At 37.5% G+C, this 20,521-nt stretch overlaps 1 protein-coding gene across 6 annotated transcripts in view; it reads left to right on the plus strand.

The window, feature by feature from the left end:
• The window catches only part of LOC113225373 (RIMS-binding protein 2), a 46,501-nt gene that overhangs the window by 12,500 nt on the left and 13,480 nt on the right, over positions 1 to 20,521 (plus strand). For all 6 annotated transcript variants that reach the window (XM_026457658.1, XM_026457661.1, XM_026457656.1 and 3 more), the window contains exons 2-6: positions 17,866 to 18,069; positions 18,658 to 18,853; positions 19,066 to 19,941; positions 20,028 to 20,169; positions 20,242 to 20,419. In XM_026457658.1, the coding sequence (XP_026313443.1) occupies positions 17,869 to 18,069; positions 18,658 to 18,853; positions 19,066 to 19,941; positions 20,028 to 20,169; positions 20,242 to 20,419 (1,593 nt within the window). In that variant the 5' untranslated portion in view covers positions 17,866 to 17,868. The remainder of the gene's footprint in view (positions 1 to 17,865; positions 18,070 to 18,657; positions 18,854 to 19,065; positions 19,942 to 20,027; positions 20,170 to 20,241; positions 20,420 to 20,521) is intronic.

The raw sequence follows: 20,521 nt of genomic DNA on the forward strand, positions 1-20,521 counted from the left end.
ATAAGTTCTATTTTGTGAGATATGTACAAACAAATAATTAATTAAAATATAAATAAGATCTCTAGCCAGGGCTGGTAGGTGTAAAGCTATCAAAAATGGGTGACGAAATACTTTCATAGATTTCTCATACATGGCGCTACGGCTAAAAAGTCGTTAAAACCAAGTACAAAGATCCGACAAAACAAACATGTAGAGAAATTCGTGAGACCCGCTGGTTCCTTCCGTGTCTTAGTTAGTTAGAAGACGTCGGTTCGAATCCGGCCGGATCGAAAGGAGTTTTTTCTAAGTGTTCAATCTTTATATTAATAATTATAATAAATAGAATATGTTTGATATTTCATATTTGTTCTGCTGTTTCTGTCAGCTCACTCACAGCTCACCTCATATTGTCTTCATATTGCCAAATTCTCTGTAAGTTACCAACAAATATAACTGCGCCTTTTGGTTGAACCTCTGCTTATTCAATTCTCAGGGTGATGAGCGCAGTGGCCGTCAATCACTTAGCATCATAAAACAAAACCTATATGCAAAGTAAGCAACTCGTCAAGGTTTGGCCCTTTGAGGCTGCAGATCCACAGTACCGATATTGGAGTTACGCCAATGTAGTTAGATAACGTCGTCCCTCTGAAAAAAATATGGCTAAACATATTGTCTTAGTATTTTGTAAATGTTACAAAGCACATTTATTATTTTTCCACAAAATCAGTTGCTATAGTAGGTCCGATCAAGGCGGTCGTTTAAATCTCGAGAAACCTAAAAAAGGCAGAAATTTGCTCGAAGAATGATTAAATCTTACGTCGTTCACAAAGGGTTTTAATTCGCAACATCTCAGTATTGGTTATATAAATTTGAAGAAAATATTCCACCACTAAGGGTGGTAAACTAGGGGATGGATCCGTTTTCGCGTACTTTCGGGTAAGCGATTTTAATGAATATTGGCAAATAGATATAATTCCACGAACGTTTGAGGTCGGTTTTTTAGTATTCTGTACTGATGTAAAACCACATAAGACTTTTTGACTTGCATCAAGGGTGCGTTTTGTTGAAAATTAATTTTGCCACTCACCTCGTTATCTCATATCTTCATAGTAGTACATTTTTAGTAAAAAAGAAAATATAACGCGGGGAAATTGTGAATACTTACTAGTAGGTTTAGCACGATGGGACGCGACTTGCAGGAGAGTGACATAAAGCGCGAGATCTACCGCTATTGTCGCATAGAGACCTCGAGTTTTATGTCGCTCTCGCTCAAGTCGCGCCCTATCATGCTAGCCCTACAGGGTAACAAAGTCCCTTAAAGTATCTCTAATGACTTTTTTTATAGTTCTGCCGTCCACTAAAAGAGTCGAGTATTTATTCTAGTAAAGAATAGAGCACAAAATTCTTTTTTAAAAACAGTTTAAAATTAGTTCACTTATTCGGAACTTACTCTAACGATGCATAGCTGAAATACCATTAAAGAATTTCAATATTCTAAAGCGGACGGCAGAGTTGCTCTATATGTACGACTAACAAGTTTCTACCGAATATTTTGGAGATCGCGTGCAACCCACTGAATGTTTGACGGTGGCACAATGACCACTGTTCGTGTACAAATTGTTTTGTACAGATTTAATTTTCCCCACCTTTAATGCATTCCTTTATTCCGCTCTAAAAGTTATCGATTTCTTACCTTTGCACGCTAAGGAATAAAGTTTGAGTTTTCTTGAATGAGCTACAGTAATTAATGGCTTGAAATAGTGCATAGTTTACGTTGACGGCATACGATGGAGTATTCCTTTCAAAAAGTTCGAAACAGCGTTCGGCAAAATTGTACCAACAAATTACATTTCAGCAAAGTAGCAAGTAGTTTCTAATTCAAAGTAAACCAATTAGTACTTTAAATTGTTTGTAATTAAAGTTTTTTGTCCACAGTGTTTGTGTTTTTGCGGCAAAGTTTTAAAACCTACCTACATATTTTGTATTTACATTTATTACAAGTTCTAGCATCGGTCACTCTAAATACAAAGTTCCGCAAAAAGTGAACAAAAATAAGCGCACCAGTATATAGGTACCTAAATATAAGAGGTGGGAGAGAGGAGTGTCATTGAGTCATGATTTTTGGATGTTTAACTTTTTCATCGACTCCTTCCTGAAGTATTTCATTTGCGTTATGACTTAACGTTCTTCAAAAAACAAGTCAATAGGGCTCTCAAAGGCTAGCAACGCATAGGCAGTTCCTCTGATGTCTATGGGCGACAATTACCAGCTAGCGGCTAGTCCGCTCGTTTGCCTCCTATTTTACATTTATTTTTTTTTATGATACCAAGTCACGGGATGAACAAGACATAAGTTGACAAGTCCCCAGTGCTTGTAATTTATCCAGCATACCTACCCTTCAAAACACGGTAATAAAAACAAGTAAGGTTGCTGTATTTATTAACTGCCTCCGTGGCCGAACGGTTACCTTGCTGGATTGCCACTCAAGAGGTTTGTATGGCCTACATTTATTTCTCTCGTTAGTTTGGGTGTAATTTGTCGTTGTCTATGTGTGTGTCCATGGCACCCGCGATACAGGGTTTCCCTAGTGCGGGCTATGAGTGTGTGTTATTTATTATTATATTATAATTATTTCCCTGATACAACGACATGATGCAGTAAAATCTAGCGAAATACTGCTTAGACAGTTTAATATTCATACCGCTTCCACATTGGGAACATACATCATAGAACCTAGAACTTCGTATACTATGCATTCATTTTAAAAACATGCGTCATTCGGCCAGTGGTGTGATCGTGAATCATTGTTTAATTTTTACTGAAAAACTGAATATCCGAGAGGCATTGCAGTGTTGCAAATGAAGCTGTACTAATATGCAAATGAACTCGGTTCTACGCAGAATATGCAATCATGGTATTGCATGACTACTTACAACTGATTTGGCTACTAGGTATATAATAATATTCAATTTGACCATCGTATTCGGGCCACCCTCTATGCTACTGCAAATATTACTATATTTTATATCTTTATAAAAAAATTACCGTGTTGTGATGGCTAATCAAAATACCATGTAAGTTTCTGTGTAAACTATGTCTTGTGTATATTTCATATGTAAATGAACTTAAAGCTTACCTAATATAAATTAATTTTCTTAGAAAAGCTAAGAAAATCTTTATATAAGATTTTCGAATTTGCTACTTGTGCCTTTCTTTCTTAAGAGGGCCGTATAGGACAACAGATCGCTCTTTCTCTTTTTAGCAATGTTGGAGAGATAAGTTCTAATTATAAAATATAATTGGTATAAACAATAAAACTAAATCATTAATTATATGTATAAATTATAGCCATAAAGTTACGAGTATATTGCTGGCGTCCGCTAACTAAAACGAGGTTACGTGACAAAATATTTTTTTGAGATATCATTTAAAAACCATACCAACCAATTTTAGAATGTTGAAATTGTTTAATGGTATTTCAGCTATGCATCGTTAGGATAAGTTCCGATAAGTCGGACATGTTAACTAGCTATAACTGTTTATAAATACAGAATTTTGAGCACTATCTTATGCTATTTAATAATTATGGTGTAACAATAACACAGGGTTTACCTATGAACACAGTTTTAGAAAAATGTAAGAAGCGTACCGATAACGAAAAATTTTGGGAAATGCAGAGCTAGATAGTTTCACAACTTGACTGCTCACGTAATAACTACTGCAAAAACAAAATATTTACCGCGAAATTATTAAAGTATTTATTTGGAGTTCTTAATCCAACTTACTTCTTAGGTTTTCGTGATTGTTGCAGATATGAAATGATACTATTTTTCGGATATGAATCGCGTATATATTTGTTTTTTCAAACAAACCAACGTTTCGTTTGAAAAACAAATATACGTTAGTAGTAAAAGTTCCTACATTTATTTCGGTTGTCTAAATTATATACACACATACATCAGTCTATAGTAGTAACGACTGGTGCATGTATTTTCTAACTTTAATTATGTTAATGCATCAGTGCAACATTATTTAAAACTTCGCAATAAGTTAGTTCATTAATCAGAGTGCAGACCCTGCACAAGTTTATTTGCCTACACTTGTTTCTGCAAATTTTAAATTTACACACGCGAGCTCTGTTAATTTTAAGCTGAAAAAATTCAACAGGAAACCTTATTACTTTACAAGTTACATTTTGTTATGTAAGTCACGTAGGAAACTAAGTCGAATATTATTTAAATTTGCGAATTTATGAAATGTTATTACAGAAAAAAAATTATAAGTTATTAATAGTGCTACTTGCATATTTTTATCTCTCTGAAGAACACTTTGCAATAGGCCGCTGATGGCTTTGACTGCGCCACTGGATAAAAGGGCGAGCTGAAGGCTCTTAATCTGTTAAAAACGTAAAACTAAAGCTGAAGCCCCCGAAGACCTCTGCTCAGGGGGTCTATTTTGGTTCTTCGTCCGACCATCGTCCGAAACAATTACAGTCAAATAAGTAAAACTCGTCGAAATGAAAAGACGCATGATGCGAATGAAGCTTCATACTTGACATTGTCTTTTGACATCACTATTAAATCGACTGCCGCAACCTTTGACTTACAAATAGCCGCAACAAACAGTATCGATACTGCAAAATCAAAATATTTTTTTATTGCATCAAATTGTAAGAGTATATGATATACTATCAGAAATTTGGTCAAAAAAAATCATATTAAGGGAAGTTTTAAATTGAATACTATCGGTAGGTACTTCACACTATGAGCGACAATCATTATCAATACTGTTCTAAAGCGACGGTGTGCGCGCACAGTTCGTAACTGACCGAATCGTCAGTATTCGATGCGAGAGAGTGAGGACATGTCTCTTTCGTTTACTTTTAGCTTGGTTTAGTTGCTTTTTTTTGTTTTGCTCTTTGTTTTTTTGAAATCGGAGTTTAAAAATGATTAGCCAAGTTAGATGTGTGGTTAATTTCGTTATAAAACATAAACAACAACGTCATGATGAACATAACTTTAAACTGCTCTACTATAAAGTATGCATTTTGTAGTTTCAATACTGTACGTTGCTGCAGTCGAAACGTAAGAGTTATACTCTTATCGGTGGAGCATTTACCAATCACCACTCCTATAAGCCAGCTATTTAATCTCCTTATATGACACGACACCGGTCGCTTCCTTAATTTGGTCTATGTAGCTGCGCCTAGGTCAACCTCTTTCCCTCTTCCCTTCGATTAAGAAAATTGTATTAAAGAGTGTTATTACTTATTTGACAGTAATTGTTTTGGTTGATTGTTGGACGGAATGCGGGAGTAGATCCCCAGAACGCCACTGGAGACTTCCACCAGAAGTGCGTGCTGTAGAAATGAATTTGCGCGAGTAGGGTAGACTGGGTACAGTTGAAACAATTGCGCTTGTATCGTCCTTAGTGTTACCATTTATGAGCCCATTGTTGATGAAGTTATATTAAGTCTAAGAGCGTGTTTCTATCTATCAATGGACAGTGATATTTTAGCACCCGGTGTGTTATTTTTAGTACAAGATCTAATTGAAACAAAAAGTCCAATTTGTTTCAACCGTCCAGTACCAGGGGCGGTTGAAACAGTGAGTGGGGTCGGTTGTAACGCAAACAAATGATACAAAGTGTAATATTATACCACGTTTATTAATTATTATAGCGCGTTTGACCGTCTCGAATGTATTACAGATACTATTAAATTAACTATATTTCAGTCAGCCTTTTCAGGTTATACAACTGAGAAGATTATTAATCAGTCGCCTATGACTACTTTATAATTCGTGCATTGTATCCATTTTTCTCCGGGTTTGCTCTTTGAAAACGAAAAAAAAACAACAAGGCAGTACCACTACGCGTGGAACTACGGGGGGATTCTCATTCTCGCCGGCGAGGACGATCATGACGTGTGGAGTGTGACTGATTAGCGATCTGGTTGGGTTTTAAGTGGCAAGAGTTAGTGTCGCTACTTGCGTCATTAGTATAAGGGTGATGGCTGCACAATGCGTTTTTAACAGATGTAAAAAAAAGGTGGAGGTTCTCAATTAATTTCGTTTTAGTTCGTCGATTATGTATGTTACACGATGACTTCTGTATTTGTAAACTGATTTTGATGATTCTTTGTTTGATGGAAAGAGAATACCTCATCATTAGTCCCATTTAAATTTGAAGAAAATATTCCACCTGTAAGTGTGATAAACTAGGGGATGAATCCAGTTTCGCGCACTTTCCGTTAACCGATCTCAATAAAACTTGGCAAATAGATGTAATTCCACGAAGCTTTGATGTCCGTTTTTTAATAAAAACGTTACAAGTATTTTGTAGCGATTAGACCGCGTATCATTGCTGTCAAATTCATATGGAAAACTCGCCACCTTCGGTATATATTGTTCGCTTTTGTTGCCTGGATATCGGAACCTTTTTCAGTATGCAGGTAAAATTAGTTGTTTAGGTACTTGCTTTAAAGTTCAAAATAAATACACCTGCATGTGTTTAACACAAAAATGTATAATGTATTAAAGGTTATACAGTACTGATGTAAAGTGAAAAAAAGATTTAGGTGAGTAGAAATAATTTTTGAACGGGTTGAATTTTTCATCAAATTTTTGTAAGTTGTCTAGCTTCTGTCTATTGAAAAGGAATTGAAAATATCTAAGCCTTGGTCACCTATGAAATTAAAAAATATAGCGACTTGTCGCGAAGCAAATCATTTAGGTTATTTTTGCTTCAATGTAAATTTCAAATTTTTATTTCCATGTCCGCCACTGTTCCGGCACATGGCTATCAATTCGGAGAGGTTTCATCATTCATATAATTGTGCTCCGGTCTTGAATGTTCGCGCCTTTAAAATCTTCTTCATCTTCTGACACATGTTTTGATGAGCGGAGTTGAAATTATAAACCAGGATGGGCTAAATACTATTTTATTTTACGACACGGTACAGTGCTATCATTGTTACCGCACGCGACAAAAAAGCGCAGCCGGCCCGCCTCCCGCACTTCGCCTCGCATCGGAACTCATTTTTTTATCACTTTGCGAGAATTAGCGCATTAGACGCATTGTTTTAAATATTCTTCTTTTCTAAGTACATTATATTCAGCATATTGAAAACGAACAGAAGATCTATCTTTCATGCCCTGCATTCCTGCGTAAACAAGTGGTCCTTCGAGCCGAATCACGTGTGTGCGCATGGTCGCGTGCGTTAACATCATCATGATGTTTTTTCTGTCATGATGAATATATTATGATGATTAAAAAAATTTTTAAATGCCTTACAGATGGCGCTAAAAGGCTTTTAAACACAATACAAAGATCTGTAACAAGGACATAGACAAATTCATAAAATCCGTTGACTCGATTTGTAGCTTGGTCATTGACTTACAATTATATGGACGTCGGGTCCGCGCTAAAAAGTGTCGGACTTATAGGGCGTTAAAATCGGATACAGAGCGTCATTCACGCTCTAGTCTTCGTTTGTTCGACTGACAGCGAAGCAAGCAAAATTAGACAGTACTGCGATGACATTACAATTTAAATTCAACGTTTTAGCTTTTTCATATTCCTTGACATGTCACTACGTTTAAATAGGTTGACTTGGGACATTTTTTGTATTAGACCCGTCGTCCATTTATTTGTAAGTCAATGAGCTTGGTAGATAAGAGCAGTAGCCACGGTGAAGCAACAGACACTGTTTCGAGTCCAGTAGGACCGAAGGAATTTTTCTTTGTGTCGATCTTTGTGACAATAGTAATAACTTTTGTTACTAACAGGAAATGAAACTATTTCTCGGATCTATATCGCGTGTATTTGTTTTTTAAACCAATAACCCAAAATAAATTCATATTGTTAAAATAAAACTATTGGCGACCTGTATCGTTAATTTCTTCGCTGTTCTTTTGGCCATTAAATTAAAAAATCTGGTTCCAGTTTTGTAATTGACTGTACCCTTCAAAAATAAAATGAGTGCGAGTGTGAATTTTGCAGCGAGCAGAACCGGGTTTTAATTTTCCTCATCCTCAACGAAAACAAAACATTTTGTAAAACATTAACACAACCTTAAATTGGAATGCTCTTTAGTATTAAAAACAAGATTTTTATATCTTTTATAATATCAAGTGACGGAGCAAACAAGTAGCGCGCCTGATGGTAAACCACACTAAGCAAGTAATCGACAACTTTTTATACTTCATTAAAAAAATTATAAAATTTTACACATAAATAGTTTGTTTCATGTAATTCGTATTATTTTGACGTATAATCACAGGTGGCTTTATTTTTTTTTGATTCTTAGTGATGGGACGAACAAGTTGTGCATCTGATGGTAACCTACACGCCTGCCCATAACAGTGGCAGTGCCACTCAGACTACTTTAAATCGTAAAGATCTGAGAGGCACTGCCACTGCGTCCATCACCCTGAGGCATAAGTTGACAAATCCCATGTGCCTGTAATGTCATCAGCACCCCTTCAAAACCGGAACACAGTAATACTGACATTGGCGAGGTAAGGTTGCAGTTCTTCCATGGACGAACTCTTTCACAAGGAGCTCCACTGCTACGTATGTATATTTAAATAATAACTTTTGTAACTTTAAAAACAGGGTGTTTTGCATAGACATAACTGGTTGATGACTTTATCCAGTCAGCCGTGACCATGGGACATGTTTGTTTGAAACAACAACTATATGCGATTTAAGTCCGAGAAGTATTTTCTTTTCCTGAATAAAACAATCGCAAAACCCTAAAAACTCGATATTGATAGTAGTTTTCTGTTTTAAATTTATCATGACCACTGGGGGGAGTCAATATGAGTCCTTAAAACGTTGGAATAAATAGATTAAGTAATTTGTTTCCCACAAGCGTAAGCTAATGACGGATAGTCTTAGACCCTTAGATAAATGGAACATTGTGTGCATAAGCAAATTTAATAAGTTCTAGTTTAAAGGAGTCTTTATGCTTTGTAGTCAAGTAAACATGAGAGGTAGTCCGACACACCGACGTAGTGCCACGAGTTGAAATTTACGACAGTCGTTAGCTAGCGTCTAGACGGGATGTCGTCTCTTCGACCTCAAAGATGAGCCAAGCAGAAAACTTGCCCTCGTTTATACAAAAGACTACAAGGATTTTAACTTGCACTCAAGGATTATTAAATTATTTATCTTTAAAAATAACATAAATAATAAACAAATGGATAATGTATTTGCTAAGTCATAGTGCATTTAAAACATGTACAGGTTTGCGGGTATGGTCTGGAGTCTTATACCAAAGAAGAAAAATAACAAGTAGGGCAACTCCCGCCTGCTTGGCGTATCAATAACTACACCTGGAGCGTAGGGTTGTCACATTATTATTTTAGTTGTACCTACAAATTGTAAACTTAATTTTGGAAAAATACAGCATTTGTCAGTTTTTCGTATTATTCCATAGTAGATTAAGTGGCATTAGAGCTCCTTGTGAAAGAGTTCGTCCAGGAAGTACCGCCACCTTACCTATTTCTGGAGCCAAGCAATAACGTCAGCATTACTGCGTTCCGGCTTTAAAGGCTAATGGGTGGTGGTGAAATTACAGGCACATGGGACCTATCAACTTATGTCTTAGGGTGACGGGCGCAGTGGCAGTGCCCTACAGATCTTTGCGATTTAAAGCTCTGAGTGGCACTGCAACTGTTATGGTCGGGCGGGTAGCTTATCATCAGGTGCACGACTTGTTCCTCCCGTCACTTTACGTTATAAAAAAAAACTATAATGAATTAACCTTTGTCAAATGCCATAAATATGTATGATTAATTGCCTCTGTGGCCGAACGGTTACCATGCCGGACTGCCACCCAGAGGTCCCAGGTTCGATTCCCGGGCCGAGAGAAATAGTTGTATGGCCTACAATTATTTCTCTCGTGAGTTTGGGTGTAATTTGTGGTTGTCTATGTGTGTGTCCATGGCACCCGCGATACAGGGTTTCCCTAGTGCGGGGTTATGTTGAGTGTGTGTGTTATTTATTATTTATTTATTTATTTATTTATTATAGAGAATTTGGCAGCATGGTTACGAATTAGGAATGAAATGTGAATTTGAGTAGTACAATGTCAGATATATATTACATGTGTAATAATTTATTTATAAATAAAAAAATATATAAATTTGACACAGAAAAATATTTTTCTCGATTATGATTTGTTTTGAAGATAATTAAATATAATCGGAAATAATTTTAAATGTCACATGTCCACTGAATATAATAATAATCATAGCACTCATCCGAACACACTCTCAATACGAATACGCACCATTTTACGTTTATTTGCTTTGGATTCATAAAACCAGTTAAGACCAGTGAAAAGGCTGAGAAAAGAAAAACATAATAATAATAATAAGTGTGCTAGACAACCACACTAATTACTTCACCACACACTAAGGAATTCCATGCACTATGAGTACTAAGGGGCCTATTATAACCTTTCCAAAAACAATCTTATTTCAATGTAAGCTTAAAGTAAGCTTATTATAATATTACTCATAATCGTACCATGACGAACCTGTCAATTAAGTAATGTATTATTGCAAAACTGATTGAAAGAACGAATGATTTCCCAATATTGTCTATTCCTTACTAAAAATAGGAAAGAGATAACGCTATGTGAACTATATAATGCCGTCTTTTTCTTTTTTATGTTCCGAATCGTCTTATCGTAGTATAATGTTTAAGTACTTAATGTTATTTACATTCAGAGAATTTTGACTGTTAAGAAAAGAAAGTACGTAATAATAAAATCTATTAAAATTACGATGTTTTCAATAATTATTCCGCATTTTCATGAAGAAAACTAAATAAAACAAGCTGAGTCTTGATAGTCACGTTGTGAGATCGGAACTGTAGTCTAGTGTCAACTGTTAGTTTCGCCAAGGAGCATATAGATGGGGCTGTTATAATTCTACGAAATAAAAATTGTGCATTTTTATTTAACGCAAAATTATTTATCGAGTTCTTAGGTTTTCGCGATTGTTACACATAGGAAATGAAACTATTTTTCCGGATTTAAATCGCGTATATTTGTTTTTTCAAACAAACCGACGTTACGTGTCGCAAAATTATTTACTATATGCTATTAAATAAAAAATAAACAAGATATTGAAGAGACATATGTAAATAAATAAGTTCAACTTTACTTTTAATCATTACAAATCAATATTATGACAATAAAACTGAAAATAATATTATTTCCATTGCATCCGTGTACCTATTTTAAGATTAATAAATTTGACATAACAGCAATATTACTTTAATGTTAAAGTCATGCCATAGTACGAACTGAATGAATGAATAGCCACAAAGCTGCCAATAAAACATCATATTTTTGACATTACAATAAGCTTGTTAAGCACGTTATGGTACGAAGAGACAATGTAATGTTAAAGTAATATTGTTTTAAGAGGTTGTGGTAGGCCCCATGAGCAATTAAATTGTAAGTTTCTCGACAGCCACACAATTTTTGCTAACAACTTAATAGCATGTTTAAAAATTTTATGTCATTTTACCTAAACTAAGCAGATCATGTTAATAGAAGTCCTACCAGCTCTACTACCATGGCAATAATGATAGATAAAATATCCATGTGACGAACACAGACAAACAAAACGAACGAACGAACGAACGGTAAAGACGAAGCTATTTATTCTGTTCAGTTTTTGTTGAGGTTATCTATGTTGTTATTTGAATGCGTCCTTAGAAATGGAGGCGGGAGCTCTAGACACCCACCGGGAATATCCCAATCCATCAATATGACGTGTATCAGTTGCTAATGGCGCTCGGCATTGACGATTATGATACCACTGCTTTATACTTCTTTGTAATGAATGAAGAGATTCACGTTATAAATAAGGCGTATTGATAGAAAAACTTATGGGCACGTTAGTAAAGCAAAATTAATAACATAATTAAATAAGAATAAAATAGTACCAGTACAAAGTGAAAGACTTTGTTCTAGGAAGTAACTATTTCTGCAGCCGCTTTTAATGAGATTACCGCGTTCCGGTTTGTAAGGGTGTTTTTTTTATAATATCAAGTGACGGGACGAACAAGTCGTATGTCTGATGGTAAATTACACGCCTGTCCATAACAGTTGCAATGCCACTCGGCTCTTCAAATCGCAAAGATCTAAGGTGCATTGCCACTGCGCCCGTCATCCTGAGACGTAAGTTGACAAGTCCCATGTGCCTGTAATTTCACCAGCACCCTTCAAAACCGGAACACAGTAATGCTGACATTACTGCTTGGCGGCAGAAATAGAGGTCGCAGTACTAAATTGCTGCTTGTGTAATGTGCTGGTGAATTTACGGACATACGGGACTTGTCATCTTGTTTCAGTGCGACGAGCGCAGCGGCAGTGCTCCTCTAATTTTTGCGATTTAAAACTCTAAGTAGCATTGCAACTGCTACGAACAGGCATGTCGCATATCGCTAGGCGCACTACTTGTTCGTCCCATTGCTTGGTATAATGAAAAATTTTAAAAATTAATTTTCATTCTTCATTTTGCAAAGGGTCAGGAGTACCCTGAACCGACTAGCGTGTAAGAAAGCACTGAGGATGTTGACGTTGAAAGATGTGTATCGGGACTTATGGGAAAAGGGTATTAAAGGGAGTGTATATATAAATATGCAGTTTAGAATAATGATTATGCGCTATTGGAGTTGTTTAAATGGCATGAAGTAGCGTGGACGCGATTTGGCATAATGTCTTCCGGTAATCCGATTTGTCGCTGAAGATGTTGTCGCTGACGATTGGTTACTTGGTAGTATTTCATAATGGAGAACCATTGAGATTATGCGATGTGGTGGTGTACGCTCTTGACCTCCATCTCACCCGATAGAAAGTGACGATGAGGTCGACGATGCAGCATGCCCACCTAAATAATACCTTTTCACTCTCGTCTTACAAAGGCCTAAGTTATGGCGTTCCACTCCATAACCGTTCGCCATATAAATGTGGAAGCGTAACGGCTTCATGCGAATCTTTCGACTATCCACAGTATAGGGTTAGACAAAAAGGAACAGAAAAAATAAGATCTAAAAGATAATCGTTTCCTTAACTTTTTCAATAAAATCTGTTTACAACGCAAACTAAATGGCTCTATTATGGTTTTTTAGTACTTATATTGCAACCGAGCATGACCTCCTTCCTCCCTTCTTTCCCCCCTAATAGTGAGCAAGCAGCACATGTTCACAGCTGTCGCATATTACTAAACTTAGTGCGCACATGGTACTGGAATTAGAACTTACATACTGAATTTTAGAGATGAAGGTCTGGGAAAAAGTGCGCTTTGTGGAAACATGGCCACTATAGTCTATAAACTTTATGAATACACTAGTTAATTGGCGACTTACTGTATGTTCCGTGATTTTTAATTTACTTGACACTTAAGTACGTAAGATAATGTAGAGGTGTTTCATCAAAGGGGTTTAAAAAGTGAAAGATTTTTAGCAAATTTCAATAATCACATCAATTTTAAAGAACGCAAGAACTCCCTGTAAGTGTGAATCCAACAAACTGAAGGATTTATCGAGTTCTTCGGTTTTCGGGATTATTAGACTAAACACTTTTCGAATCTAAATAGCGTATTTTTGTATTTCTTTTTTGAAACAAACAAGCCGTGACCAAGGAACTTCTAAATCGGTCCGAATTGTTTTATTAAAAAAAAAAAAACAAATATATGCGCTTTGGATTAAAAAAAATAGTTCCATTTCTAAATTGAAGTATTGTTCCGCTCTTTTTCCATTTCGAAATTATTTTCTCACTTATTCTATAAATGTACACGATTGTACTTTTCTTATGTAATCGATATCTGGTTTTCCCATGAACATGACGGACGGTTTGGGTTTTACCCACAAAAACTATATAGCAAAACGGTATAAAATAGCCCGTAATCATGCCCGCAGCCGCCGTCGTGTCTGGCAGGACCAAAAGGGGAGGGATAAGGGAGAAAGAGGGGGGACACGAAATCAGGTCAGCGCACTTTCTTACGGGGCGATTCGAGACGGGGCGGCGGCTCGGTTGCGTGGAACTAAAAGTTAGCCACTGATTATGGAACCTGGGGGTTGATTCGGAACCTTACGATAACTCAGTTGTCGACCGAATTCTTTTCATTTTTTTCGTAACACCCGAATCGAAGGTCAAACTGTAGTATTCGAAACCGAACCGAAATGACTTCACATCCGTACGGCCTTTTTCAGAGTGGCAGCGGGCGCGGGAGCGGGCGCAGGTGCGTGTAAGTCGCATGTACGTTGACGCTCGTTGCGTTTATAGGGCCGCGCGCGCGCCGGCGACTGCCTCGAGGTGGGCGCGGGCGTGGATGCATATAGATATATTGGCTCGTTCCGCCTGTACCTTTCACAGTGCTTGGTCTAGCGTCTAGCGTCTGTTTGCGATTTCGACGTGTGGATTTACCCGCTCGTAGCGTAGTGAAAGGGAAGACGCTAAAGACCCGCGCGCCAACACCCGCCGCCGCGCCCGCGACTGCACTCTGAATGATCCCGTCGATTACTCGAACTTCTCGACCGGCAAAAAGCGACAAACGTTATTCAGAACACACTTGTCGAATGAAAGTTACCGAACGTCCTATTGCTTACAAATTAAGAATGTAATGTGGAAATCTCTTATTATTTTAAATAAAGTCTGGATTTTGTTCAATTTTATTAACTTATTTTAACGCAAGACTACTGCATTCCTATATTTTAGGCTTTTACAGTCTTAAAAATGTACATAAAAGGATTTCATTTTTCTTATAATCTTATCTAATAAAATCTGATGATGATTGGTCGTGGCTTCAAATTTTAAAAGAAATAATAAATTATAGATTGTTAATATAATTTAAATTTTACCCTGTTGGCATATTGTTGAGAATTCAATTTTTCAATGCCTATTATTGCAAGTTACGACGTTTTGAAATTTCAATCAATGTGCTGCCATCTAGCGTTTAATTGTTGTGCGACGATGAATTGGAGTTATTAATTTAGTTCTCCAAAAAAGAAGCGATCATATTGCAGGGGTAAAAGCTTTACTTTCATTTCTTGTAACAAAAAATGATTTCGATGCACAGAAAATTGAAAATTTATTAAAATAAGATTTACCTTGGTGCAGCCTTAGAATAATAACGCATAGAAACCTAGCCCGCACACGCTAAGCGAGGCAAATTGAAGCGCTCCCAAAGGGCCTACACGAGCGGGCGGGCCTTCAGCGCTCAAGGTCAACTTGCACCGCGAACAGCTCCAGAATATTAGCTAAAAATTACTAAACGTACGGTAAATAAGTGTAAAAATGCGTCAGACAAACATAAAATAGATACTAACATGTATTTTTATATAAATATTCACTAAAACCGAAAATTAACCTACTACTAAAACTAACCTACATGAATTCGATTTTTGCCTCACTTGTGACAGTTCGTTTGATATGAAACTATCATTCTCTGCGTTATCATTCTAAGGGTGCAGCTATCATTTTTGCTCTCCAAAACAGGATTATCTGGGATTTTAGTGTGTGCGTTATTATTATTATTTTAGAGAATTTGATTGAATTTGACGAAAGAATGATATAACCATACCATACAAAGCGAAAATGGCGGACTGGGCTCAACTAGGTCTTTCCAAACCTATACTTGCCACGCGTCAGACGCTACCTAACCACTCCTACTGTATTTATTGTTCTGTGATCGGCACAGTTTGATCGTAACGTGTGTATGAGAAAACTTTACAGTTTTGTAATACAATTTTTACCAAACTGTACGGAACAGCATTGAATTTTGAATAGATAAATCGGAACCGGATGAACTGTGCGGTAAGCTACCGGACACCCACGTTGCGTGACACGTCACGGTCCATACGTGTAAATAAATAAATAGTGTTAGTGTTTTACCATATTGTTATGTATGTCTTCTGTAATCTGAACCATATATTACATAATATAGTATATAATAAATAAAATAAATAATACTAGTCGACGGCGCCAGTCTTCGCGTCGATTTTCTTTAGGCGAGGATTAAACCATCAGCCTTTAAACAATCGTCTGTCTCAATCGCGGAACGGAACGAAATGAAGATGGCTACGATGATAGGGTGTGTGGATATAAATGTGCAATAAACTGTACCGATCAAACTGTACCTTCGATGGTAACGGTATATGTATAGTAGCGTTTGCGGGCCTTATTAAACGTAGATAGCATGCATAGTTACTGAAATACAGAGTCCAACCGTGAGTGGTACCTTGGTATAAAAAAGCCACATGATCACATTGCTTTTTATCACACAAAACTCATAAATAATACGAAGTACATTTTTATTGTGTTTACATGTACATGTTTATAACAAATTATGTATTATGTGATATTTTGTAATTTTAATATTTGAGCATAAAAAAGTAATGTACTAATTTCGTTCGTAGAATCTTTAAACTTTTCTCCTGAAAAGAGTAATTTTCAGGTTAGTTTTTTACCGACTTAAAAAAAGGAGGAGGTTCTCAATTCGACTGTCCGTTTTTTTGGTGTATGTTACACGATTACTCCGTTCATTGTGAATTGATTTTGATGATTCGTTTTTGTTCGATAGAGGGTACCTCAGTATAGGTCTCATTTAAATTTGAAGAAAATATTCCACCTCTAAGGGTAGCAAATTAGGGTACCTATAAATGAGGTTTATTGGATTTCAACCACGTTAACCGTTTTCAATAAAACTTGGCAAATAGATGCAATTCCACAAACTTTCGAAGTTGGGTTATTTTTTTTAATAAAAATTTAAATCACTACTTAATTTCGGTGGCAATTTTTATTATTTAAGTAGGCCAGCATGTTCATTCTTAAATTTTATTTCGGGATACTACACTCGAATATGAAATTATACTTCACTATAGTATTCTAGAATATACAATAATATAAATTGCCACAGAAATTAGGTGCAGAAAACTAACCTGAAATTTACTCAAAAGTTGTCACTTTGCAGATGTGGCCTTATTATGTCAACACCAAGGGTGTCAGATGTTGGCATAATGAACGAAAAATTGTAACTCTTCATGCGAATTAGTAGATGCCTTCACAAGATTCCGTAAATTAAAATTAATAGTGTTATATCCACGTGATATTAATAGACTCTAGCCTTGGTTTAAGTGGCAGGTATTTTGTGATATAGAAACAGTCAATCATTTGAGTAATCAATAGGTTTCGCGGGCTCCGCGTCGGCAGAAGGTTCGTTGTTATCTTTGACGTCAAACGGCGGCAGGCGCCATAGACTCGATTTCAATATAAATCGATAACTCGTACGATGGTAACAATGCTTTATGTGTAGCTTATCAGGTTATTGAACATGTTTTTAACCGTGTTGTTAGTCGTTAGTTGTTGTGTGCTCTGGGTGGGTATTGTAGAAAATGACAAGGAACATGCGTCCTGCTTTGAAATAAAACTTCTGTCTAACAAAAATTATGTGGCGACTTATGCGAACTAATTGCTTTCGCGAACTAGCGTATTGAATGTGAAGATTATTCATTTTCCTGAATAGGCTGCACGGTCGTGGACAATACTTTTTAACCGACTTCAAGTAAAAGGAGGAGGCTCTCAATTCGACTGCACTTTTTTGTAAATCGATTTCGATGTTTCTTTTTCTGTTAGAAAGAGTTACCACAGTAGTGGTCCCGTTGAAATTTGAAGAAAATATTCCACCTCTAAGGGTGGCAAATTAGGGGATGAATACGGTTTATAGAATTTCACTCACTTTCGGTTAACCGATTTCAATAAAATTTGGCAAATATATGTAATTCCGCAAACGGTTGAGGTTTTCATTTTTATAAAAAAAGTTCAGATTTAAGTTTACTGAATTGTGTTTTGTATTGTTTTAGAACATGAACTACAGTGGCGGGATGTCTGGCGTGGGCGACGCGGACTCCGTGTCCCGGCGGTTGCGCGAGGCCGAGCGCGCGCGCGCTGACGCTGAGCGCGCGCACGCCGACGCGCTCGCGCACCTCCGCAACGCGCAAAGGAACCCGCTCGACGCGCACAACGTAGAAACCCTACAGTCCAGGGTTAGAGAGCTGGAGAAAAAGGTACCGTCTCAAGCAAGAGATATGTCTAACTTTGTTCACACATTTATTCACCTGCTTAAAGTATACCCAGATGTCAATTAGAACGTTAGGAGTCCTAAGGCGGCCTAAAAGATGCCGTTCACTCTGAACTTAAGGGCAAATGCCCTTAACAGGTTGTATCCCTTCAAGAAAGAAGGATTCCGATAATTCAACACCTTAGCGAATATAACATGAAAGCAAAAGCTTCGTGCGTACTTACCGTAGTACATAAAATAACTAGTATATTTATTTATAAAGCATTATTTTACTTATGGCTGCTGGTGAATACTAATCCTGGGGGACAAAGAGAGGCCATATTGGGGTGTAAGGAACGGTGTAACGATAACATGAACTAGGTTGTATTCGTCATTCTGAATAACTTTTTGTGTGGTAACCAAACACGGAATATGAAAAAAAATCCTAATATATTTACATGACTATCAATTTTAATTTTTCATTACTATAGTTTAACCAAATATTATGTATAAATATACTCGTATACAAACGTCGTTACCAAAAATTTTTGAAAGACAATAGAAGATTGAATTGCTACCCTCATTTTTCTAATAGGCGGCATTAGAAACAGTGCGCTGCGAGGAACTGCAGCTAGAGCTATCAGCATCTTTACGAGCAAGAGGTGCCAACACCGGCACCACGTGGTCAACTACGCCAGCACCCGCGTCCGAGATCGAACGCATCATGGCCAAAATCGAACAGGACAACCGCATCCTCGCAGAGCTTGAACATACTAGATCGACCACGCACGGTAAGTTATACCAAAAACTTAATGACACCGAGCAGTTTAATCGCCACTGCCGTGAGCGCATTCCTCCATTAGGGTTTTGGGGCGCGTGTTCATAATAGCTTAATTACGTATCCGGTATAGTAAGCATGATGGATGCATACCTTAAAATAGTTAAGCTACATTACAAACCGTCGCATAAAACCGTGCTAAATATATCGGTCTTGTTTTCACAGGCATGCAACCAAGTGGATCTAATCAGGCCCTAGGAGAATTCCATTCGCCAGCACCATCGCCGCTACCACATTCGTACACGAGTACGTTGGGCCATGTAGCCATTTGCCAGAGCAACACCATGCCCACTCTATCCTCACTTCACGCCACTGGCCAGTTCACCGCTCCCAGCTCCAACTCCGTTGCTTATTCCATGAGCGCACACAATCCAACGTCTTACTCTAATCCAGTCTCAGCGTATTCCACCAACTCTTACGGATTGTCCAATACACATCAAGTGACGTTCACCAACCCTGTAACAGCTCCTTTGGTCAACAACATTGGACAGATATCCAGCACCTTAGCAGGACTGCAGAGCAACCTTCAAAATCTCACCGGAAATGTATCAGCCATGAGTTTGGGAGGCGTTTTGACTGGCCCTACTTACACAGGAACAATGGCAGGCAGCGGGTTAACGAGCTGCTTGAACAACGTTCAAACCAGTTTACCAAGTGGAATTTCAAATACGCTTGGAGGATTACAATCTTACACCAGCGGGCTAGGCAACGCTCTTACAAATCTAACGAGTTTAACTGGAACAAATCCCTATGGGACTACGGGAACTTATACGAATCCGCTGCTGTCAAGCGGCTTAGGAACAAATCCTATGAATATCAAACTAAAACCTTTAGATGATATTGATATCGGTTTAGGTAGATATGGAACTACCACATCGGGAGTGGGCAGAGTAGCTACTCCTGTAACGCCGCACCAAGCGTCATGGAGCTTAGGATTAGATAGCCAATTTGGAACTGATAGACTAGGAGGCTTAGATTCAGGATTTGGCAGCCATGATCGGAACCCACGAGCTTTGTCAAGGATTATGCCTGATATGGACGGTAAGACTAAAGAAAATCTAGAAAAATATGAACACGTGCAGTGTCGATGACCATTTAGTGATCTAAATTTTCTATTAATATTTTAGCTCAATTGCGTGGAACAACGCATTACATGAACGGAGGTGCACCTTCTGATGGTGTAGTGCCTCCCACAGTAGACATGTTAGATATACCGGGTAAAGGTCGCTGCTGTGTTTACATTGCCCGTTTCTCTTACGACCCCCCAGAGTAAGTTCCACTTTGTACAATATACCATCTAATGCTCTCGAGAGAACATATCTGATTAAAGTTGTTTTTCAGTATCGAAAGTGCGGAAGGAGAGCTATCAATTTGCGCTGGCGATTATTTATTGGTTTGGGGTCCACCAGACTCAAACGCGGCAATGCTAGATGCTGAATTGTTAGACGGACGCAGAGGTCTAGTACCTGCTAACTTTGTACAGAGACTGGTTGGAGACGACCTCTTGGAATTTCACCAGGTAAGCAATTACCTATGTGCTAGTTTTTACAGTGCGAGCTTCTAATTAGCCAAACGACAGTTGCTTTGAAAATTAACTAAAATTGTACTTGGATCCACTGTT

This window comes from Hyposmocoma kahamanoa, unplaced genomic scaffold, assembly GCF_003589595.1.
Source record: "Hyposmocoma kahamanoa isolate Upper Pololo Valley unplaced genomic scaffold, ASM358959v1 160, whole genome shotgun sequence".
Taxonomy (NCBI): domain Eukaryota; kingdom Metazoa; phylum Arthropoda; class Insecta; order Lepidoptera; family Cosmopterigidae; genus Hyposmocoma; species Hyposmocoma kahamanoa.